This window comes from Hylobates moloch, unplaced genomic scaffold (assembly GCF_009828535.3).
Source record: "Hylobates moloch isolate HMO894 unplaced genomic scaffold, HMol_V3 SCAFFOLD_8, whole genome shotgun sequence".
Classification (NCBI taxonomy): domain Eukaryota; kingdom Metazoa; phylum Chordata; class Mammalia; order Primates; family Hylobatidae; genus Hylobates; species Hylobates moloch.
In genome coordinates this window covers 83,422,976-83,447,807 of record NW_026652283.1, presented here as the reverse complement: position 1 = coordinate 83,447,807, position 24,832 = coordinate 83,422,976, and the positions used below count along the sequence as shown (strand labels likewise).

Below are 24,832 nucleotides of genomic sequence, written 5' to 3'. Positions count from 1 at the left end.
CAAACTTACTCCTCAGGCTTTTCCATGTTAGTCAAATGGAATTTCCAAGCAGGACTATTGGAACAGCACAGTAAACCACCCCTGGCTCTACCACTTGCTTTAGAGGAAGCATCTAATTTCCCCAGTGCCTTGTGGATCGCTGTGGTTTCCGTTCCAATGCAATCCCTTCCCAAAGGGGACACAAAAGCACTGGACCCTGCCATTTCACCCTTCTTCTCCCTGCCCACTTCTAAAGCACATGACAATGAGGAATAAAGTGAGCAGACATGGGCAGCAGCCAGGGAGGGCGAAGGGGTGAAGCGCAGGCCTTGCTATCCCATCAACATGCTGCCCGTGAGGGGGCAGTGGGTGGGAAGAAAGCATTGGCCTGGGACCAGCAGATCAACATGGGCTCAGCACAGGCACCGCATCTGTAGTTAAAGGGAGGATAACTTCTCCAAGGTCACTTATGAACACAGCCATCCATTGACCATTTCCAAGAGGAGACCCAGATATTTACCCTTATAGGAACTTGAGAGAATAAAAAAGATGCATGAGCCACTTCTAAATAACATTGTGCAGTTAGGTGCAAAGAACACAGCTGAGTTTGGCTTTTATTTTTAGAAACTGCGGTTCTGATGCTCTGTCATGGGAGTCCCAGCGGTGCTGAGCCTCACACAGGGCAGCCTCACTAGGACAATTATGGAGCCTCCCCAGGTGGGAGCCCAGACAATTAGCTTTGTGTGGACCTATTCTGATCATGTTTTAAATGCCTCGCCTCCTCATCACACACAAATGCCTTGTGTGGAGTAGGAACAATATAATGAATTAATATCTTTATAAACATTTAAAATTAATCATTTCTCAAATATGTACTTCATGTGTCAGAGTTCGGCAGCTAGAAAACTTCTAGAAAATAAAGATTGCCAACCTTGAGCATTGGGACATTACATCCTTTGGGCAGTGATCTTGTCCTGCTATCTACGGGCAGCCTGGGGGACTGGTGGTCAAGGAAGGAACTGACTGGACCAGGACTGGATGCCAGTGCTTTTCCCAGCTTTGGTGTTCAGGGCTTTGGCCTTGTGAGTTGCCCTGATTGCTTCCTAAAAGAGCTGAGTGGCTATAACTTCTTCCATTTGCCCATTGTAGTTGTTACAGAGAATCCTGAGCAAGGAAGGATGCAGCCCACAGTGAGCTCCTTCCATTTTGGTCTTGTGGACCTCCCCCCAGGCCATCGCCATTGCAGTATAGCTATTATGTGTGGTATCTTGGTTTCTGTGATGGTGTTGACTTGAATACAAAGCCAAGGCTGTCGTGAAGCATTCATGAGTTGACACCTTTGGACACCGCCACAGTCTTTCTGCTTCATCAATGCAAAGCTGTCTCACACTTCTAGATGGTTCTTTTGTGCTTGCAAACTTTGAGTGGGTTTGCTTGGCTTTCCAGTTCTAAGTTGGTCTCACAAGAACTGGAGCTTCTTGTGGGGTCCAGAACAAAGCACAGCCAAAATCATCCCCCAGCACCAGCCAGTGCCAGATCTCCCCAGCACCAGATCCAGTGCCCACAGATCTCTGTCCCTCACTGAAGTTGGCCACTCCAACTTCACCGGAGGGTTCTTCTTCTATACACTGGTCAGCTTGTCTCAATGTGAGGTCTGTTCAGGGACTCCCCGTGACTTTGAAAAAAGAGTAGTAGTCATGGGCTCCAGCACCTGCACTTTACATGTTTTAGATACTCAGAAAAATCTTTCTCTCCATTCACCGAGGAGTCACTGATTGTTTAGTCACTGTCTGTGGTTAGTAAGTACCACAGCCTTAGAATTCCCCTCCCAGCCAAGACACACCATAGTGCTTCTGCAATAAAGTCTCTCTCTCTCCCCATCTCATGTGCTCCTCCCTTCCAGTTGAGGTCCCTATTCAACATGCTCCTGGGACAATGAGCTAGTTCTCTAATAACACCTACATTATTGGAATAGACAACCCAGACAGCTAATGACCCAATTAATGTCTTTCTTTGACTTTTATATTATCAAAGCCTAAAAATGACATGCAAATATGGGTCTTTCCAACAAGTGATTCCTTATGAGGTCCTCTCCACATATTTACTTGTATACACTCAATTGTGGCATCACAAGCTAAGCAAAAAATCTCTATGGTCATATGGAGATGCCTCAAGAAAGAACTTGTAGGGAGTGTGGTTGGCACAGGCCCTCTGGTTGCCAGTTCTTCAGGGCCTGTCTCCACTGCAGAGCTACCCTGCCCAAGCCAGGCCTTCCCAGGGTCACCTGTCTCTGGTGCCTGTGAGACAGAGAATAGCGTCATCTCAGCCCGATGGTGGCACTCTGATGGGCAAAAGCCACTCCAGGGCACTCTGCCAGCACACCCTCATGGTACACTTTTGAAGGAGGGAATCAGCAGGGCCTTGGCTGTCACACGTCACCATTTAGCATTTGCATGACATGGTCAGGGAGAGGGGTGCTGGCCAACCTCGTGCCTGTCAGTCTTTTTAGCCCCTGGTCCTCAGAACAAAGTCTGGCTTGGCAGATGCTGGTTGACTCTCCAAAGCCAGGGCTTTGTGGAGCCTTCATGGCAGTTCAAGTTCTCTCTCTGCCCAATCATGCTTCCTCTCACATCCCTCCGCAGGCATTGATTCCTAATAAACACCTTGCACCCCAAACTCCATCTCAGTACCTCCTTCTAGAGAAGTCATCCTGCAACAATTTTCTCACCAGGAGCTGCCAATTCCAAGAGCCCTCCTAAGGCTGGATGGGTAAGAACACTGGGTATGCAGGAGATCCATAGCGTGGCTGGGTGCCAGTCACAGAACTCCCCTAAGAAGGCTGAGAGCATGGGTCCTGTCTCATTACAACCTAAGCATTCAGTAGATATGCTTGGCCACCAGCTGCATGCCAGGGGCCCCATGGTGTATGAGACAGCCATGATCCCTCCCAGAATTTTGAGCACCATTGCTAACCCTGATTTACAGAGGAGGGAGCTGAGCCTCAGAGATACTAAGTAACTCATCTGAGCCCATGCAGTTAGTAATTGGCTTTGTCTGACATGGTCAGACAAACCAGCCCTTGCTTTGGAGGGTTGACCAGCATTTGCCAAGCCAGACTTTGTGCTGAGGACCACGGGCTGAAAAGATGGACAGGCACGAGGTTGGCCAGCACTCCTCCCACTGACCATGTCATGCAAACGCTAAATGGTAACATGCCACAGCCAAGGCCCTGCTGACTCCCTTCTTCAAAAGTGCACCATGAGGGTGTGCTGGCAAAGGACAATGGCGTCATCTTCACAGAATCGAGAAGGTTCCTGGCTGCTACCTCTCCCAGGCTCTTCCCCAGACACACATGGCTGTGGAGCCTTAATTCCTTCATGAAGAAGCCACAGATTTCACTGGAGATGTGCGTGTGCAGGTCCAAGGACCCAACACCCGGGCCCAGGCATGCGTCTGAACTGTAGAATTCCTGCTGTTGGCCTTCCTCCTCTCCCCGCCCCATTTCCCTGCGTCTCCCTTCCCTGGCTCCCCTCTATCAGATGCAAGACCCATGAATAACTTTTCTGGGCCCGGTACAAGATGTGGCTTTAGGTCAGATTCCCTGTGTGGGATCCAGGCATTACTCACTGCTGTCTCCACGTGGCCCCAGATCTCCTCTGCAGCCAGTCAGATGATCTCAAGGGGCATGCTGGCCTCTCAGGTTGGCCCTGTCCACCCTGCCCATGGCCAGTGGTCTGCAGGGCTGGCTTCCGCCCTGGCTCTTCCTCTCTGGGTCTAGGTGGCCAGGCTTAGGCCCCAGTCCCGGCTCTGCCTGGGCTGGGGCTTTCACCAGACCCCAGGCTCAGATCTGAGAAGTGCCTGCAAGCCTCCTCCCCTGCCCAGGGACTGGCATCTCCTTCTGGGAGTCACCCTCCAGGCTTTCCTGAAAAGCTGTGGCTGCTGTCTGGATTCCCTGGCCTGATGATGGCCCTGCCTCTGACCACCTGGACAAACACTGTGCCTGCTCCCCAGCAGCCCTTGCTCAGGCCAGGCTCTGCGGCCAGGTAGGTGGTTCAAGGAACCTGTCTCTTCCTGCGTCTGCTGCAGCGTCCTTCTGCAGACTCTCCACTTTCTAGACCTCAAATACACATTTCAAGCACATCTGAATTGTGTCATCTGGAAATTTCTAAACAGTGTAAACAACCCTCAGTCAAGAGCTGGCTGAAGCGTCCCTTCTCGTATTAAAAGGTACTATGGCAATTGCTGATGTGGCTCGCTGCATGGGCATGGCAAGATGGCGTGGCAAAGTCCCAGAGTGACAGTTAGAGCCCTGTTATCTTCCTGTGTGGCACACTGCTTGTCCCTTTCCTTCACAGCACTCCTCTCATTTGTAATTCGCTAGTATTCTTCTTTCTACTGATTGATCCTCTGACTCCTATGTTTGGACCCTCAGCAACAAGTAGCCACGGACTGTGCGTGTTCTTGCTCACGTGTGTCTGCCCGGCAACAGGTACAGTGCCCAGCATGAGAGCTGCGTCTCTAGCATTTGCATGATGTTATGACAGTCTTTGAGGCCAGAAAGAGCTACAGCATTGGAAAATGTTTGGAGACTTGGAGAGTTAGGCAAGAAAGACAGGGACTGAACTCTGAACAGCTGCAGACAGTGAGTCAGCTGGGTGGATTAAGGATGACCTATAGGAAGCAGGGGAGAAAGGAGCAACAGTATTTGATGCTCCTCCCATCAAAACATGGGGTTGATGTCCCCTCTCCTTGAGTCTGGGTGGGCTCTGGGTTTGCTTGAACAGTGGAATTTGGTGCAAGGGATGCTGTGCCAGTTTCTGGGTGCAGACTCAGAAGAAGAGGCTGGCAGCTTCCACATCCTGTGCCGTGGGAGGCTTGCTGTGGAAGCCCTAAGCTGCCATGTCAGAAGTCTGCCCACCCTGAGACTACCGTGCTGGAGAGGCCACAAGTAGGCCCAGCATTTCAACTGTTGCTGTAATTAGCCTCATTCAACATTTATTGAGCATTTAGTACATGCTAGGCACTGGGCAAGGTGGTGAGCAACGGCAGACACAGGCATGGTGCTCATGAAGCTCACAATCACAGACACAAGTCACACCATCACAGGAACAAGCTGATGGTTATCAGTACGGGATGCTAGAGAGTGTGACAGGGGACTCTGATCTGCTCTGGAAAGGGGAGGCAGGGAAGGCTTCCCTGAGGAGGTGGCGTTTGAGCTGAGAGCTGAAGAATGGACAGGAATGACCTATAGGAAGCAGGGGAGAAAGGGGAGGAGGGCAGTGTGTGCCAAGGCCCTGCAGCACTCATGCCTGTGGGACATCACTGTCAACTCTCTGATGAAGTGTCCATGCATGCAATTGGTTTGGGACTTCTCCACTTATGTTCTTTTCTTTTTAAACGTTTTAATTACAGAAATTCAAAAACATACACAAAAGCAGAGGGAATAGTATTAATGCAGGGGTCCCCACCCCCCGGGCCACAGACCACTACTGCTCTGTGGCCTGTTAGGAACCAGGCTGCACAGGAGGAGGTGAGTGGCAGGCAAGTGAGTGAAGCTTCTTCTGTATTTATAGCTGCTCCCCATCGCCTGCATCACTGCCTGAGCTCCACCAACTGTCAGATCAGTGGCAGCATTAGATTCTCATAGGAGCACAAACCTATTGTGAACAGGCAAAGGATCTAGGCTGTGCACTCCCTATGAGAATCTAATGCCTGATGATCTGTCACTGTCTCCCATCACCCCCAATGAGATCATCTAGTTGCAAGAAAACAAGCTCAGGCCTCCCACTGATTCTACATTATGGCAAGTTGTATAATTATCTCATTATACATTACAATGTAATAATAATATAAATAAAGTGCACAATAGATGTAACATGCTTGAATCATCCCCAAATCACCTCTCCACCAATGCTGCAGGTCCATGGAAAAACTGTCTTCCACGAAACTGGTCCCCAGTGCCAAAAAGGTTGGGGACCGCTGGTATAATGAAGATCCACATACCCCTCACCCAACTTCAATAATGATCAACATTCTGTCCATTTTTGGTTTCAGCTACACTTCCCACTTTTCTTTCCTTTCCTCTTCTTTGTTTCATGTGCTCCCTTCCTTCTTTTTCCTTCCTTACCTTCTTCCTTTTAAAAACAAGTTTCCTGTAGTATTTTAAAGCAAATCCAAGACATCATGCAATTCCCTTAAAAACTCATGCTCTTATCCTTATAAAACCCCAAATCACTGGCCGGGTGCAGTGGCTCATGCCTGTAATCCTAGCACTTTGGGAGGCCGAGGTGGGCAGACCACAAGGTCGGGAGATCCAGACCATCCTGGCCAACATGGTGAAACCCCGTCTCTACTAAAAATACAAAAATTAGCCGGGCATGGTGGTGCACATCTGCAAACCCAGCTACTCAGGAGGCTGAGGCAGGAGAATCACTTGAACCCAGGAGGCGGAGGCTGCAGTGAGCCGAGATCGTGCCACTGCACTCCAGCCTGGGCGACAGAGTGAGACTCTGTCTCAAAATGAATAAATAAATAAATAAAACCCCACATCACAATTTTAAAAAAATAAAATAAGAAATGGAGACTGGATGGACTCTTCCTCTTTGTGGTTAGGCCACCACTCACCAAAGGAACCGAAGGAGGGACGGAGTCCCCTGGGGATAGAGCAGCAAGCTCAGAAAGGCCTCACGCTGTGGGTGGCACTTTCTCAGTGGGGGTAATCTCCAGGTGGCTCAGAATGCCCTGCAGAGGCTGATAAAGGCCGCAGTGAGCTCCAGAGTTTCTCTTGTTCAACTTTTGGAAACCAGGAAGTCTCTAAGGACCACAGGAAAACTGATGTTGCCTGAGACGAAGTGGGACCATCACCCCTAATTCTCACAGGTGTCTCTGAGCCAGGAAAGTGATCAACAGAGTTAAGTGGCTAAAAGAAGAGCCATTGGTGATTGGAGGGTTATGAGTGAGAGGGAAGTCAGATGGGAGAGGAAGGTAGGGGCGCTGTTCAGGCGCAGATGATGAATTTTGATTTATTCCACTTCAGGAAGATTTTTAAGTGGGGTGTGGCATGATCCAATTCATGTTTTAAAGATCTCTAAAGCCCCCAGGAGAAGAAGGGTGGTGGCTGGGGGTTAGGGGTGGTGCAAGGAAGCAGGGAGGCCAGTCAGGAGCTGTTGCAGTTGTTCAGGAAAAAGATGATGGTGGCGGAGTTGGAGTGAAGGTGGTGGTTGTGGTGTAGAGAGATGGATGGCTTTTGACTTACTCTGGGGGTAGACACAATGGTGAAGATTAGAATTGAGAGAAAGGAAGGAATCAAGGATGACTTGGGTTTTGAATCTGCATGTTTGGGTGGTTGGTGGTGCTGCCCGTGGGAGGGGAGGATCAGCAGAGAACAAGTCTGGGGATGCCACCTGGAAGATGGTAGCCATGAGCATGGGAAGAGCTGAGGTCAAGAGAGAGTGGAGGCTGGCAGCGACCTGGCTAGAAGCAGCTTCCCAGGCATCAACAAGGTAGACTGTGATTGGCTGAGGAGCAAATTAATGGGAAGTGAGGATGTGGAAAGAGGATGTGTAGGCGAAACTTGTGTCAGGTTTGCTATGATAAATTATCAGGAGTAATCCAATAAAACAAAAAAAAAATTTTAGATGGATCTCTTTTTAGTTCATTTGCAATTAAATGAAAGAAGTGATTCTAAGAACCTTGCTCATATTCAATTCAGCTGTGTCCTGGTAACTGTTGCCACAAAATTTAGTGGTATAAAAGCAATAACCATTTTATTTTATTCACCATTTTGTGGGCCAGGAATTTGGAAGGGGCTCAGCAGGGCATATTTAGCTTGGGGTCTCTCGTGTGGCTGCAGTTAGATATTGGCTGGGGCTGTGGCCGCTGGAAAGCTTGACTTGGAAGGCCGTGCCCCAGGGCCAGTAGTTGATGCTGGCTGCCGTGCAGGGCCCCAGCACACGGCCGCTTCAGCAGGGAGGGCTCAAGGTACTCAGACCTTTTACACGGCAGCTGGCTTCCCCTGTGCAAGAGAACCAGGGGGAAGTTGCAGGTCCTTTTCTGACATGGCACCAGAAACTACACAGTGTCCCTCTGCTCTTCCACTGGTCAGAGCAGCCAGAGGCCAGCCTGGAGTCAAGGGACTCAAGACTCCACCTCTTACGGGAAGTGTGTCAAATAACTCTGGGGCCATGTTTTAAAATCACCAAAGGTGGCTACTCCGTAAATTAACTCATCTTTCAATGATCCCAATCACTCAGTCCCTCAACTTGACTAGCTGACTAATGCCCAGAAGGAATCAAAAGAGCCAAGAGAGTAAAAGGGATTGGACAAGGTGTGGACGTCTTTCTCAATGATAACAGCTATCACATTTTGAGGCACAGAGTAGCTAAGTGACTTGTCCCAAGCCAGAGGAAGTAGGTAATGGCACCAAGAGTTGGATCCATGTCTTTCTGATTCTAGAACCCAATCTCTTAGAGGCTGTTGTACTTTCTCCCCAGTTGAAGTTCAAGCACTGATGTTCCAGTGGTCAGTTTGCACCATATGATCTGGATATAGCTCTTCTCACAGAGGCCCTGAGTCAGGAGGACAGGGGGCCCTAGCTGGGCCAGCCCCTAGGCAGGGGAAGAGGAACACTGGCCATATTGTGCCTTCCTCCCAGGCCCTCCCCGCTCATGGCTTTATGCCGTTCAGCTTCGCTGGTAAGTAGGTCACCCCTTTGGTCAATGCAGAAAGACATCAACAACTGTGTAATGACTCCAGCATATAGGAATTGGGCGTTTGGTTTTTTACTGGGAATTTGAGATGGCCGTAAGATGATGTGAATGTCTTTTTAGAAATTAGTTTTCACATTTTAAAAGTTAAACTGGCACCTACTAAAAATACTTCATTCGACATAGAAAGCTATGAAGAGAAAAGTAAAAGCATCTTATTCCTGCCACCAACTCCAAAGTCCCACCAGCTCCATCTGCCGAGGCAGCCACTGCTGTGTCCAGCGTCTTTGTCAGGAAATGTCGTATGGGTGTGAATAGTGTTCGTCACATAGTCTCCCAGGGTGTCGTCATACACTGCTTCAATCCAACCCACTTTGAACAAATCCTTTCCTGTTTTTTGCTATCACTGATATTGTGGCCATGAAGATTGTTGCGTGTATTTTTGCGAACTTGTATGAGTGTACCTGGAGGAGAAGGTGGGTGTTTTACTGAAGATGAAAATTGAGGTGGAAATATGTGCAAGAAGGGAAGATTATCTGACTCTTTGGTAGAAGTATTACAAAAATGGTCCTAATTCTCTACCCCTCACTGTCCCTGTGCCCTTTATAAAGTGACCTTGCAGTTCCTCCCATCCAGAGGAGTCCCTTTTCCCACACCTGGCATCTGGGCTGGCCTGTGACTTGCTCTGACCAACAGAACACTGTTGAAATGATGCGCCAGGTCTGAGACTGGGCTTTGCGAAGCTCGGGCACTTTTACTCACTCTCTTGGAAACCTGCTCAGTGGCCATCTGAATAAGCCCAGGCTATCCTGTTGGGGCCAGGGAGACCACGTGGAGTACAGCCAAGTTGTCTGGCCAAGACCATCCTAGCCTAGCCAGCCTTCCTCTGACCAACTGACAACAGATGTAGGAATCAACCCAGCCACGATTAGCCAATGAGCAGCCAACCCTCAGACATGCGGGAGCACAGCCTCAATGCGCAGCTGACCACGGGCAGACAAGGGAGTGAGCCCACCAAGAGTCCAGAGCCCCCAGTCAACCTGCATATTCGTGAGCAAAATAAATCTTCAGTGATTTAAGCCACGGTTTTGAGGTTGTCCAACTTCAAATAACGCAGAACAATGCAGCTTGATTCTGACAACAGGTAACTGATACAGCCTTTTGTATTAACAATCATAGTAAAGGTCTGAAGGTCAAGGGCTGCCATAGCAAATCCTGGTTTATGGAAAAGCTTTTTATAAGTCATCAGATAATCTATATTCAAGTAAAATGAGAATGGTTTAGAGAAAACCACTCCTACAGCTGTCTCAGCATAATGCAGTAGCAGTAACATGTTCTGTAAATGGTTCAGACTTACCATCTTCCCTGGGTCTTGGTTCCTCATCTGTAAAAGCGGCTGACTTACAGCAAGAGCCTAGCAAATTATACAATTACACAAATTAAACAATGCTACTATCATTACTATTAACAAACCAGTGCTGCAATGAGCTGATCTTTCTCTTGTTTTTCATGAGGACCTGCCACAACCTAAAGATACTTAACTTTTTCTTTTTTTGGCCTCATCCACAACTTTGACAATCTGACAAAGCCTATAGCCCCGTTCTCAGAATGTTTTAAAATGCAAACAATAAAATAGAATTACAAACCAGTTAAATTGACATATAATTCTCCAAATATTAAAGCAGATATATGAACTAGTAATATATGTGTCTCTTTACTAATGCATTACATAAAATCTATCAGATCTAATGACAACTTTCATTTCAGAGTGGAGATAAATGATATTTTGAGAGTCTGCAGAAATTGTCATGTAATATGAAAATATTTGCCATTTCTACTGGTGACAAAGTGACGACAGGTCTTGCTAATACTAGTGTGGCATGTTGTCTCTAGTCATAATTGAAGGAAGACTTAAATTTTAATTAGTAGTTAGGGTAAAGATGCCATTTTTCCCCCACCCGTTTTCAAAGACCTTTGATTCTGTGTACGGACCAGCTTAGGAACTCCCTCCTAACCTGACCTCCCCAACCCATACCCCTGGATACTTTCCCCATTTCTTAAAATTTGGACATGTATGGAACTCTTCTGGATTTGGGGAAGGGGATGTTTTTCCACTCAGAAATGATCTGCCAGTTGGCACCAGAACCCTTGAATAAAAATATAAGCCATAAAAAAGTTATGGTTGTAAACTATTTTACCCTTAGAATAGTTTTATACCAGGGGATTCATTTAGAAACATCCTCCTCTCCAAGACTGAAATTTCCATCATTGCACCCTAGTGCTTGGGCTAATGGATTTGAGGAAGATGGCCTGGTTCCAAGATGCAAGGATCACTGGTAGAGTTAAATTAGGAGACAGATCAATTAGTTCATTTCCTCCTTTCCTCAAATTCTAATCAAAACAGTGGTGACGCAGCAATGCTCACCAGGACCACCTGCTCCAGCATCACCTGGAGGACCTATGAATGGACCAGACTTGATGAGCCGGAATTGAAATGGGTGGTGCCCATGGATCGGCATTTTTTTTTTTTTTTTGAGACAGGGTCTCACTCTGTCCCCCAGGCTGGAGTGCAGGGGGCAATCACAGTTGCAGCCTCAAACTCCCAGGCTTAAGGGATTCTCCCATCTCAGCCTCCCCAGTAGCTGGGACTACAGGCACCTGGCTAAATTTGAATTTTTTTTGGTAGAGACGGGGTCTGCCTATGTTACGCAGGCTGGCCTCTAACTCCTGGCCTCAAGTGATCCTCCTGCCCCAGCCACCCAAAATGCTGGGATTATAGGCGTGAGCCACCACACCTGGCTGGATCTGCATTTTAATAGGCCCTCAGGTAACTAAAGCAAGAGAACCTTCTTCTAAGAATCTCTCTGCAACTTCCTTTTATTTACTGACACCTAATAAATGAACAGTTGACTCTGGAGCAAAACGGAGCCCTGGGTGAGTCTTGGGCTTTTCCTGATGGGTCAGTACCTGGAACTTTCATAACCAAAGAAGATGTGGGCCTGATCCAGGACCAATTCTGGTCTCCCTGTCCTTCTTCCACTGGTCACCTTCAGGGCATGAATGTGTGGTCCTCTTTCTGAGACCACCCAACAGCTGGGTGGCGTCCCTGCTGGTGGAGAGGAGCTGCCTCTTCCAAGACCTTGGGTTCCACATAGGAACCCTGTCGATCTTTCACAAGCCTCGTGGGAGGACTGGACTGAGGCTGCTGCCCCTGCTGCTTGTGAAAGCATGCAGGGCCCTGTTTGTGAGAGCTTGCAGGGCCCTGAAGCCACCTCTGAGGCAGAAGAACAAACTGGCCTGTCTTTCCACATTGGTAGTCACTGCCTTTGGTGTCTGTTACCTCAATGGTCCAGGCTTTCTTACATTAAAGTGCCGCCTCCACCAGATGCATGGGGCAGCTTCAGCCACACCGACACTGTCATTTCTCACTGCCCCTTTCTTCTGATGAGAAAGACGGCTTCTGCTAAGCAGCCCTGGGCCCAGCCCTCCCTGCAGCCTTTGGGGAGGCCCTTTCTATTACCCCTCTTTTCTCATCACTGCTTTGCTCTCCTTTTATCCCCGCACCTCCCCCCCCAACCCTTCTCCCTCACCAACTTTCCTCTCTCAAGCTAGGGAGAAGACAGCACCTGCCCCACTGACCTGGAAGACGGACGCTCTGGCTTCCCAGAAATGGCTTCCTTCTCTCCTCCGAGGCTCAGTCAGAGTCGGCCTTGGGAGCAGAAAGCGGGGGAGACCTCCTGAAATCACTTTTTCTGTGATGATTCTATGGACCCACAGGCCCGAAGACAGACCTGTTCTAGAAACGAGAACTTCCTTTTGGTAAGGACACTCATGCATCTCAGGTTTTGTTCATTTTTTAGCTAAAAAAGACTTAATTCATTCCAGGCTTTAGATGGGGCTGTCAACTCTTAGATAACCTCAGTGCCAGCATGGCGGGAGGTGTGAGGAAACCACACTAGTCTCCGACCTCCCCAGAGCTTGCATGATGGGGGCGGGAGGAGGGGACACACATCAAAGCCCAGAGGTTGGCCATCACCTTTCTGCTCGCGTTACCATCCTTCTTCAGAAAACAGCGGGTGTGGGAAAAGTAAAAGGCTGACCTTTCTCTCACCCCTAACCCACTTTGAATGCCTTTCATAATCGCTATGCTTCCCGCCCCCGCCCCCCCCTCCCCGGCTTTTGAGGCTTCAGCTTCAACTGCTGTCTCAAAAAAAGTCCGTTTTCTCATCTTGGGCTACTGGTTTCACCATCTGTTTGCTCTTCAGATGTGTGTGGGTGGCAAGAGGAGATTTTTCCCACGCATCTTCAAACTGAAAGGGCTGACCTTGCTGTGAGGAGCCTTCTGAGTCACTCGGGAGTCTCTGCATCCTCAGCCCTCACCCAGCAGACGTGGCAGGGTGGGGCGGGGCACCTCTATGTGCCACAGAGTCTGTGAACACTGAACTGGGCCCGGATTACCTGGAATCAAGCGTGGGGCTTGGAAATCCTCCAGCAAAGACTTGGGTCATCTTGAGTTACTCTGCAGTTTAGCAGGGTGAGGTGAGGTGGAATGGAGGATTTTGACCTGGAGGTCCCCAGATCCCAGCCCCAGATGCACAGCACACACATATATGTATGTCTCAACTGTTTCTTGTTCTAGCCCCCAGCCCATGAGGCCCCCAAGCCTCAGGAAGGACTGTTATATTAACAAAGAAACTCTCTGGCTGTGTCATTTGGGGCAGGTGGAGTAACTATCTGCCATTATTTCAATCTGGTTACTAGACAGAGACTTGATTTGAGGGCACCTTTTTATTTTTTTGAGACAGGGCCTCACTCTGTCACTCGTGGAGTGGCACAATCTTGGCTCACTGCAGCCTCTACTGAGTTGGGACTATAGACATGCACCACCACACCTGGCTAATTAAAGAAAAAAAAATGTAGAGACGGGGTCTCACTGTGTCGCCCAGGTGGTCTCGAACCTCTAGGCTCAAGCAATCCTGCCTTGGACTCCAAAACTGTTGGGATTACAGGCGTGAGCCACTGCGCCCAGCCCGAGGGCACCTTTGACATAAGAGGGGGTACAAGGGGTGGGACTGAGTGACCAGCTATCATTGCCCGTATCTCCTCCTGCAGGCCCGCCCTTTCCCTCCTCTGCCACCGGAGTGTTTCAGGAGCTTCTATTCCTGGCAGAGTTAGTTGCCAGTGGGGATGCTGATGACTTTTTGGCTGACCCAGGGCGCTGGGACTGACCCGCGAGGTCAATTCAGTATTTTTTGAGTCCCTTCCTTCCTGGCATGTTGCTCGATGCTGCAGTGGGGAGAGAAGGGAGGAGGGAGATGAAGATAAAGATGAAGGATTCACTGTCTTTTATCCTTGGGAGAGAACCAGAGTTACAGAAAATGTGACTTCTTCCATGGAAGAAGTCTCTACTTCTTTAACAGATTAAAGAAGAGGCCAAACCAAAGTTTGGCAGCAGGAGAGGGCTGGCAGAGGAAGGACGGTGAAGGGGTGGTGTGGGAAGGTGTTCTTTTGAGGCGCAGAGCACTCCAGGGACAGAGCCCTGGTCATCCCAGGAGTGGGGGTGTGAGGTGAGTGTGGGTGGGCTGCCCAGCCTGAGCTCAGTCCAACATCCAGCAGTGACCAGGGCATGCCCCTCTGGACCTCTGTCCAGGCTCTTTGCTGACCCAGCCAGAGAAAGGTATGCGGGAATGGGAGGGCTGACTTCTTCCTCTGCCAGCCATCTCGGCCTGGCAGTCTTGCCCAGCTTTGTACCTCATATTGACCAATCATGGTTTTAGGCCATCCATGATGCTTCTCCCCAGCCCCACTGTTCCGGTAAACTCAGAAGTCTGCTCTTTGCTCAACATGCTCTGTGGGTGCCCTGGGAGATCTGGACATTTGAGCTGAGGCTAGAAGCCCATAGGGCACAACAGCATGGATTGAAAGACAGGCTGTCTCAGGCAGGTCTAAACACCACCCTCACAGCAGGCCGGGAAGCAACCAGGTGCCAGGCCACCTGGAAACTTCCCAGAACATCTGCTGGCTCAAGTCCTCCTGAAAAGCCACCATAAAAGATGCTCTATTTCCCAGCAGCACAGCTCAACTCCAACTCAGCTCTGTATAACTTTGTGGTGCACTTTATGTCCCAAAAAAATGAGAGACAAATGTTTAAATGTCATAGTGTTTACTTTATTTAAATCCTGAGGTTAAAAAATAAAGTATTTCCACATGGCATGGCAGACACTATATAATAATATGCTTAGGGATACAAAAGTTTTCCACCCCCATTGTACAGGTGGGGTGCTGGTATTTGATGTGCTTCTAGGTAATTCTTTGGCAGATAAGAATGAATTGGGGTCCCAGACCCACCATCCCGTAAGGCCACATGAATTGAGGATTAATCAATTAAAGTGCAATTCCAAATGTTAATTAAGCCTTCCAAATGAGGCTTGGGTGTTGCTCTGCAGCCACCAGAGGCAGAGTGTCTCTGCATAACATACGTCAAGCAGCCTTTTTTTTTTTTTAAATCAGAGATGCCTCCCAAAATTTCAAGATGTACTTTATTATTTTAAAAGTGCTTAAGAGGAAAGAGAGAATTATTAATTCAGTCTCTCCTGTTTCCTTGGAAGAAACGTAATGAAATTAGAAGTACTAAGGTTCCCCTACAAAGTGCTTTCTTGGTAAGTGTTTTGTAAACAAGAATGGCCATCTCGATGGTCTTTGTGTACATGACCATCCTTGGTTCTAAGCATCACGAATGGCTTCTCTCTGCTTTAATTCCCAACACCTCTGAGCCAAGGACAGTTTCTCGGCCTAAAGAATTCTCATATGTAGAATCATGTGCACTTTTAAAAATGAAACTCCTTTAAGATTTCATCAGTGGACATCCAACCATATCATAATGGCTCTGAACATTCATCCCCACCTGGGGATTTCCTTTCATTTGGGCCTGAAATAGTTTCACCACCTTCGCTGATAATTTTAAAATTTCCAAAACACCATTTATTCTTAAGTTATATGATGCGGCTTTTCATTTCTATTTTCCAAACCCCGTGGAGTTTTTCAGTTCCCGTGTCTTTGCCTGCTCTTGGTCCAGTCCACCTGGAATCCAGTGTGTTGAGGTCAAGCACTCTGTAGAGTCCACTTGGACCTGGAGGACAGCACTTTGTGCCAAACATGCCTCTTTGTTTGTGGGTAAGTGCGTCTGACAGAGGTTGGCATGTTCTTGAAGGTGGTGAGTGGCTTCAGTGGCATGATGAAGAAGGCATCTGGTATCGATATGAAGACATGACTGTTATTCAGAGAGATGAGCCATCAAGGGGCTGCCCCTTTTTAAAAAAAAAAAAAAAAGTGATCTGGGATCCCAAGGACGCTTCCTTCTGGCTGATTTCTAGTGTAATTCAGTCTAGCCAGGGCTACCACCTGCAGCAGTGGTTCTTCAATTGTTATTTGCATTTTTTTAAAGTACCCCAGTCCTTAATTCTCAGTAAAGTTGGGAATCTGATTAATATCAGAATAAAGCTATTTATAAAAGCCACTCTTAAATATGCCTAGATGTTCTGTAGCTGCAGAGAGCACAGCAAACTTGAGCTTAAACAGCAACCTAATAAAATACAAATGTCCACCCAGCACAAAAAATAAATTCGCTAATGAAACCACATAGTTAGGAAGTCACCTCAGGGCACGGGGCAGTCCTCCGAATGCAGCAAAGGCTTTTTTTTAACAACAGCAGTCAGCGCTGAAGGTGGTGCGCACAAGACATCCAGCTCTCCTGGAGGAGTGGTTCTGGGTAAGCTGCAACTGGTCCTCTGCTGTGATGAGTGACATGTTCAGGAAGGACCCCAGATGGAATATCCCAGGCCCCAAACCCGTTAGCTACTCAGTGAATGGTGGTTCTTGTTGCATATGGTGCCAATGACACTTCAGAAGGTCATCAGCTTGGCCAGAGTCTCCGCAGTATCCTTGGAAAGCCAAGCACTCAAAGATTCTAGATTGCTCTGGGTTTTCTTTTGTTAGTTTCTTCCTAACAGGGAACAAGCTGACTTCTGATAATCCTTTGCAAGTGGCTGGATGGATTCAAAGTTAGCATGATTTGCTCTGAATCATCTCAGGCCACGTGGCATGCCTGTGAGGACAAACATGAGGCCAAGAAGAGTCACTTGGGGCCTGGCCACTTCTATTCCAGTACTAAGCATGGTCAGAGCCTTGGCCAGGGGAAGATGATTGAGCACCTGATGGCTTTCTGCCAGAAGAGGCTGCTCCAAGGAAGCCGAATGCAAGAGGCCCAGCTTTTCTCTGGGCAACCTCTTTGAAAGTTTCTATTTCCCGTTCCCCATGCCTTGCTTAAAAACTGACTGGAAGTGCCCAACTCTCCTGTTTAAAGGTCTGAGTCCATTCCAGAAATGACCTCTTACTTGTGGCCCCACAAGAGTCCTCTTTGTTGGTGATGAGGTTGTGGCTGCTGGTGTGTGGTGGGTTTGGGGTCTCTGCTGGACTTGGCCTGGAGTACCTGACCCATTCTCAAGCCCTCAGAACCAGCCAGACCAGGGTTATGACAAAGAGAAACTTTGGGAAATGTGTGACTGGATTTGGGTCACAAGGGTAGCTGGAGGAATTGCCGGGCCCAGCTCTCAGATTCTCGGATAGCCTGTCTGGTGCTCTCTCCCTCACCCCTGGCCAAAGTGGGACCTTTTGTCAGATGCTCTGTTCACCCATGGAAGAACCTGGGGCCTGAATGCGGGCAGCTGGTTCCATGAACAAGGAACGAAGAGCTGTCCAACGTGAGCTATCTGTTGTGGGGGAAGAAAAGGACCACAGAGAACAGGGAAGATTAACTAATTCTTGTCTGGGAACAGGGAACAGGGAACAGGATCTCTCTGCCTCCAGGGGGGATGTCTCCTGGAGGTCTGGTGTGGGCTGAGCAGTGGGAAGTGGGCAAATGGGCTGTTGGGGAACCTGTCAGGAGGGGAGTGGGGCCCAGGGATCCATCATGCCTCTGTTTACTCTGTTTGGTGCTTAAGTTATCAAAGACTTTTGTTAAGAAGGCCCCAATGTTTGAAAGTGGTTCTAATCCTGGCTATGATCATTAGTAAACATGTCTGCAGGTGGGGCAGAAGATCTTATTTATATAAACAAAAGTGGGCCATCAGCTGAGGAGTAGCTGTAAAGCCAATGCACAATCCTGCTCTGTGGTCACGACATCCACACTGGCTGGCATTTGGGCATTAGATGTAGTGTACACACAGCCACTGCAGGCCCCAAGTACAGTGGGTTTTGTTCTTGGATTATCTTTACTTCTGATTCTTAGGGCAATGCTTTGAGCTGTGGAGAGGCCTGGCTGAGTGAAGGGCTTTATTTGAGGACAGAATCACCCAGACAAAAGGGCCAGAAAGAGATTGTAGCTTAGAGGCCCTTCCAACACTGCTGAGTTCTGGAGCAGCCTCCAGCTTACTGGGGCAGTGAGGGCAAGAGCATGACTGGAGGAGTTGGTCAGGATCTCAGGGGGGTCCCCTGGCACCCTGACTTGCACGATGGCTGTGTACCTCCTTTTCCCGGGAGTACCTGAGGGCGTCACAGCCTGAGGATTCACAGGGCATGGCCAGGGCACCCAGCTCAGGTCTCCAAGATGCAGGGCCCTGGTGGGGCAGGGCAGAAAATCTCTCCACGGGCAGAAGTTGGAACCACCCCTGCCCATGAAACTCTCCACAAGAGGCCTGTAGCCAACCGTGCTCCCAGGAGAGGCTGATGGTCTCCTGGGTGTTTAAACCTTTGGCAGAGCATCCCTTTGGGTGTGAGAACAGCTGAGTCTCTACTTAATGGAAACATTGCCTGAGCCCTTCAAAGCCTCGGGGGCTAAGAGTGGCCGGTGCAAAGTGCTGAGCACAAAGTGCTCCCCGGACGCCGCCTCTGAGGGGCAGCCCAGGGGCCTCTCTTCCAGAGGGGCACAGTTGATGATTTTGGAGCAGCTGACTTTTTAAAAAAATGCTTTATGTGACAGGTGAGGAAGAGTAGTGTTTCCTGTGGATGAAGTGAAGTTACTGAGGTGCTGAAGCTACAGGAAATCACTTCCATCGTAGATCACAGGCCGATCAACCGTCAAGTGATAAAATACCTTTTTAGAGACAAACCTGAGGAAACAGAAATGGAAAGGGACGGTGTTACCTGAGAGCTGAAAGTCTGAGGGGTGGCAGCTGCTGCTGAGGCCTCTGTGGTCACTGCAGTGACCTGGTTGGGTGTGGGTGCTGGAGCCCCGTGCCCCATTTCCTGTCTGTCTAGTGGAGTTCTCTCCCTGTGAGGATCGGGGTCTCGGGACATCACCATGGACTCTCCTAAGGCTTGGGTGCAGAAATGCCCTTTTGGTCACAGGCTGTGAATATCACCTCCCTTACCTGGCTGCTCTGAAGCAGCTGGCGGTGCGGACTGCACAGTGTGTGTATGGTGGTGTGAGGAGCAGGCAATGGGAGGAGGTATATGGCGGAGGCCAGCACGGATTTTTTCCGCCTTGGCAGCTAACTCAGTTCTGATATCCATAGTTTGGAAATCTCAAGTAGGCCCCTGAGATGACCTCAATGTGCCAAGGCCAGAGTTTGTTACAGCACCATGGCCACCCCCAGGGGTAACTAGGAGCCTGCTCGGGCTTGGGACAGTGCTCTGCCCTCATCACACCTCTCCTCGGTCTCTCCATCAATCCACAGTGTGGCTGCCACTGCAGAGTAGGAAATGGAGACTCAACTAAGGGCCGCTGGGGGAAGAGTAGAGCTTGGGCCTGGTGGTCCCCAACCCATTCTCCTAACCACTGCCCTATCCTGTTCAAGAGGGGCTGGGGCTCATGTCCAGTCTTGGGGTAGAGGGTGGCTCCAAAGAGAGCTCTCTGGCCATGATAGGCCTATGCCATGAGGTCCTGCTAACTCCAGGGGTGCTTTCATTTCCACTTGGGAGTGTAGGGAGGGGCAGGAGGGGGCGAGGTGGGAAGTTCATCTTCCAATCCCTCCTCTAGTGGGCACTCTTGGCCACAAGCCCTGGCAGTTCAAGGCCTGGAGGTGGTGAGGGGATGACTCAGGTTTTCCCTGGTGTCCTGTCTAGTTATTCTGCTAAGAGCCAAGTATCCATGCTGGGGATGTGACCAGTAGCCCAGGACCTTGCTCAGAGAGGATGTGGCCAGAAACAGATCAGGAAGTTCTCTCTAAAGAGCCGGTTCCAGTTAAGGGGTCTGTGCTGAAGCAGAAGACATAAACAGGGGCAGGTGCCCAGCCCCTGTCCACATGATTGGCAGATACTCAGTCAATGCTGGTCCTCTCTCCACTCCCCTCCTGCTGTCCCTCTGGCCTCATCTCCCTCCATTCCCATTCTCCTGTCCAGCTTCTCCCCCATCTCCCAACCTATACACTCCTGAACCTTAGCTGGTTCTCAGAGTGCTTCCCAGAGATGGCACCTGCCGCTCCCGCCACATGGCCAGGGGCTTTGTGGTGCAGTTTCGGGCCTGCTTATCTCAAGCTCTGCCCTTCCTTCTTTTATTTCTCCCTTTCTCATTCATTCATTCATTCAGTCAGTCCTTCCATCGTATTTCCTGAGCCCCTTCTTTGGGCAGGGCAGTGGCAGAGCAGTGGGAATCAATATGAGAGAGAGGGAAAGGGCACCTTGGTTATTAAGAGTTCAGACTGGCCAGACTGCCTGGTTCAGATCCGGCTCCACCACTGGCTGTGTGACTTAGGAGTGTCACTCCTCTACCCCTCAGCAGTGACATGGTGAGACTCTGCAAGCATGAGCCTGTGTGTCACAAAATCTCTAACGAACACTGGAACACCACGGGAGAGGGGTCAACAAAGAACGATTAATAATAAGTTACTGACAAATAATTGGTTTTGAGGGTCCACCTCTGCTCTTGAGAAGAGGTGGAAGAGAGGCCTGGAGACATGGAGCTGGTGCCTGAGGTGGCCCTACCTTGAGAAGGTATTGTCGAAGATGAGCATGTAGATGCCGGGCGTGCGAACCTTGAGCTGGCCCCGGATGTTCTCCTTGTGGGAGTTGCATCGGGTCATGGGAATGAGGACCTGGGAGGGAAAGCAGATAGCCAAAAACATCACAGAGGCTGAGACCAGCCTGACCAACATGGAGAAACCCCATCTCTAATAAAAATACAAAATTAGCTGGGCGTGGTGGCACATGCCTGCAATCCCAGCTACTTGGGAGGCTGAGGCAGGAAAATTGCTTGAACCTGGGAGGCGGAAGTTGCAGTAAGCTGAGATCGTGCCATTGCACTCCAGCCTGGGCAACAAGAGTGAAACTCTGTCTCAAAAAAAAAAAGAACATTCCACCCAACAACAGCAGAAGGTACATCCTTTTCAAGTGCACTTGAAACGTTCACCCAGGTAGGTCACATTCTAGGCCAAGCTTGTCCAACCCACGGCCCAGGAAGGCTTTGAATGCAGCCCAACACAAATTCGTAAACTTTCTTAAAACATTATGAGTTTGTTTGTTTGTTTTTGTTGTTGTTGTTTTTTAGCTTATCAGCTATCGTTAGTGTTAGTGTATTTTATGTGTGGCCCAAGACAATTCTTCTTCCAACGTGGCCCAGGGAAGCCGAACGATTGGACGCCCTTGTTCTAGGCCATTAAGAAAACACCTCTCAAACTTCAAAGGATTCAAGTTATACAAAGTACGTTCTAGGTCTACAATGGAATTAAATTAGAAATCAAGAGCAGATCTCTGGAAAATCTCGAAATATTTGAAAACTAAATGACAAACTCAAACATGTGGATCAAAGGGAAATCAAAAGGAGAATCAAAAAGGCACGGGAGGGAGGCGAGCATTGTGTTCCTAACACAACAGTGTGCTTGCTCAGGCTGGCAGCTGGTGGTGGTGAGGGAGCAGGACGGGCCCCTGACAAGCCTGGAGGGGACAAAGGTGTACAAAGAGTGTACACTGAGGGCCTGATACGCGCAGGCTCTGTGCTGCCTCTTCTGCACATGACATCTCGTTTACTTCCATTAATATTCTATCACATTCTAGTTCCACCAGGGACTAAGAATCCCGGGAGAGTGAGGGGTTGGTTCTGTTTCTGTGATCCACAGTCTAACAACTCTGGCCTGGTCTCAGACACTGCAGCAGGGGTGTATGGCAAGGAGCTGCTGGAGGGGAAAGCTTGCTGTGTGCATGGGGACCTTGGTGTGCCCACCCTGCACACCCTCACATCCACTATCTTGATTACAAGCAACATCAAGAGCTCTTTAAGGCAAGTCCCCTGAAGAGGACATGTTTAACATAGATTAATGTGTGTTCTTGAAAATGATACTCTTCATTTCTTTAAAACATCTTATTCTGTAGCCTTTTCATTCATTCCAGCTGTTTTTCATTCATTCCATTCACATGAAACATCTAGAATCAGCAGATCCACAAAATAGATTAGTGGTCACTGGGGGCAGAGGTTGGGGAGTGACTGCTAATGGGCACAGAATTTCTTTTTTGGAGTGATGAAAAGAATCTAAAATTAGACAGTGGTAATGGTGGTACAACTCTGTGAATATACTAAAAACCATTAAACTGTACATTTCAAGTGGGTGAGTTATATTTCAATAAAGCTATTAAAAAAACAAAGTCAAGGGTCCTTGCTGTCAGCTGATTCCTCCTCTGACTCCCTCTGAAGCCCACCCAGCAGGCCATCGAGCTTCTCTGGCCAAAGATGGATCTTCTGCCCAGAGAGAGGACAGGGTCTGGATCCAATTCTCTGCTTTGTCCCTGGGCCTCAGGCCAGCGGTGTGTACACTGGTAACCTGGTTCATAATTTCTTTCATCAAGTGCCTCCCCTAGATTCACACTCTCTAATCTCAGTGTCGAGTCTATGACTATAATGGAGGAAGTGGGTCTGGAGAGAGGGTGGCACAGGGTGGGGAGTGTCTGACAGGTGCCCCTAGAGACAGGGCTGTCCTTCTGCTGTGCTAGTCCATCTACCTGGATGCTTCTCCTCAAGCCTACAGGCCCCTCACCTCACCTCACAATGCTGCTCCTGGTTTCCTCCACTGTGGCCTTCATCATTGCCCAGGGCTCTCCTTTCCTCATCTCTGTTCCCCAGGCTGGGCTAGGCACCCTTCCCAGGGGTACCCACAGTGCCCGCCCACCCCTGACATGAAACCACCTGGAATCACGAGTGTCTATTTATTAGAGTCTCTCTCCGATTACACAGTGAGCTCCTCAAGGGGAGATCCCATGTTATCCCTTCATCTCTCTCTATCCCCCGCAGGCCCTACAGAGTCCAGTATACAGCAGACACTCAATAAATGGTTGCAGATACACAGCATAGTTCCTTGTGTCTATACCTCCATAATCATGAAGCCTGAGTGCTGCAGTTTGCACTGCACCTGTCATTTCCTCTAAGGCCCAGCCTGGTCAGGAGAGCACCTGAGGAGTCCTCGGGATAGATATTGAGGGCACATGTCTGGAAACAGGCTACACTGGCCATGGTCTCTTTGGGGGACCCCATCTGTGGCTGGTGACAGTGGCCTGTGAAGGCAGAGGAGCACCTGAGCATCCTGTACACGGGCCCCTTCTGCCCCCTGGTGTCACTGTGGAGAAAGGCAGTGGGGCCCCCTGGAAGCTAGAGGAGGAAGGCTCAGTAGGTACCCAAGTTCCTGATTCCTGGTAGAGCCACACAGGAACCCCAGGCTCCTGAGGACTAGGTGGGTAGAGACTGAGCAAGGGGAGAGGCCCACAGCCCAGCCACATATGGGCAGGGAAAACAGCAAAGGCCTGGATCCCTGATTTCATCCCTTCCCTCCCTGCCACAAACACTCATGGTGTCTGATCTGGGCGGATTCAGAGCTGGGGGCCTGGTAGGTCTGGGGAACGTGATGGTGAGTGGCAAGGGCAGCTCTTGGCAGTGCTGCCGTTTGTTAGTGTGGAGCTGACAGGCATGTTGGCCGCGCCAGGACCTCCTGGGTGGAGGCTCAGAACTGCTCAAGAAGGAAGGGCTCCAGAGGTAGGTATGAGGAGCTGCCTATAAGCCCCAAAAGAATAAGATGGGCAGAGCGGTTTTAAATAAGACAGAATATGAGACTCCAATAAACAAGGCCAACCCAAGGGAGTAGAGTTACATTTTGAGAGTGAGTTTGAAAAGCAGAGAAATGACAAAAGCGATCCCTGCAATGAGCAGATTCCAACAGGGCAGGATGGCAGGAGAGCAAGCCCAAACGGGTATGTGCTCCTCTACGGGATGCCAGCACCAGAGCAGGACTGCTGTGTCAAATGGGCACGTGTTCCTCTATGGGATGCCAGCGCCAGAGCAGGACGTGCTGTGTGGCCCAACGTGCCTCCTAGCTGGGTTCTCCTGCTCCAGGCCTTCCTCATCCCTCAGCCTCAAGCCCCTCGAGGGCACCCAGTGGACCAAACACACAAGGGACTATTAGATGTTTCTGCAAAGACTTCACAGAACTCTTGTTTCACATGACTTCAGCTTGCTTTTCCCTATCTTGATCCTTGCAATTCTTGCAAAATAGAGATTTCTGCAGTCATATTCCCAGGCTAGGATCCATTTTCAGCTCCAGTCCAGCAGGCCCAACTGCTTTTACCATTTCTTTCACTCAGAATGATTCAAATGGAACTTGTGTTTCCATCCAAACCGTCTCTCCTCCCCATATCCCTCTACACCCTTTCTCTGCAGAGATGCAGGCATCAAATTCAGACCTCAGGCATGGGTCTCCCTCCTCCTTGCCCCATACTGAATCAGCCACCCATGGAGCCCTGCCCAACCTCTGCCCCTGTGGTCTGGATTCCACCTCATCCTTTCCACTTTGGCTTCAACCCCCTGATCTACACCAGTGATTCTCAACCTTGGCTGCTTACTGGAATCACTTGGAGATGTCTGGATCCCACCCCTAGAGACTCTAATTTGCAGCCAAGGTCGAGAACGGCAGTCCAGGCACTGTCGACATTTCATGCCTAGAATGTCTTAGGAATTTATAAACCGGTACCCGCCATCAAGATTTCAATCTCGACCACCCAAGTGACATTGGGGTTGTCTCTACTGACATCTTTCCGGGTTGAGATGCATCCTAAGCTAAAAACTAGAGGAAGAGAGGTCACCACCTCCCAAGGTGACTCATTCCTGCTTTGCACAGCTCTATTAGAAAATGATCCTTAAATTGAGTCATATGTCTGTATTCCTCTTTCACCTACCC

General features: G+C 49.3%; 2 protein-coding genes across 4 annotated transcripts in view; both read right to left on the bottom strand.

Moving 5' to 3' along the window:
- The window catches only part of LZTFL1 (leucine zipper transcription factor like 1), an 84,802-nt gene extending 72,174 nt beyond the window's left edge, over positions 1–12,628 (bottom strand). For 2 of the 3 annotated variants that reach the window (XR_009214567.1, XM_032161815.2), the window contains exons 1-2: positions 12,324–12,628; positions 10,042–10,098 (exon numbers count right to left, since the gene is read on the bottom strand). Coding sequence is in view for 1 of the 3 variants with exons in the window: in XM_032161815.2 (XP_032017706.1) it covers positions 10,042–10,098; positions 12,324–12,521 (255 nt within the window). In the remaining 2 variants the exon portion in view is untranslated. Of the gene's footprint in view, positions 1–10,041; positions 10,099–12,323 lie in introns of those variants that run through there. The other variant, XM_058442950.1, reaches the window with a different exon arrangement.
- A 2,202-nt stretch (positions 12,629–14,830) lies between these two features.
- FYCO1 (FYVE and coiled-coil domain autophagy adaptor 1) overlaps positions 14,831–24,832 on the bottom strand; it is a 75,183-nt gene continuing 65,181 nt past the window's right edge. Inside the window, exons 17-18 of the mRNA XM_032161810.2 lie at positions 20,604–20,713; positions 14,831–18,790 (exon numbers count right to left, since the gene is read on the bottom strand). Of these exons, the coding sequence (XP_032017701.1) occupies positions 18,715–18,790; positions 20,604–20,713 (186 nt within the window). The 3' untranslated portion in view covers positions 14,831–18,714. The remainder of the gene's footprint in view (positions 18,791–20,603; positions 20,714–24,832) is intronic.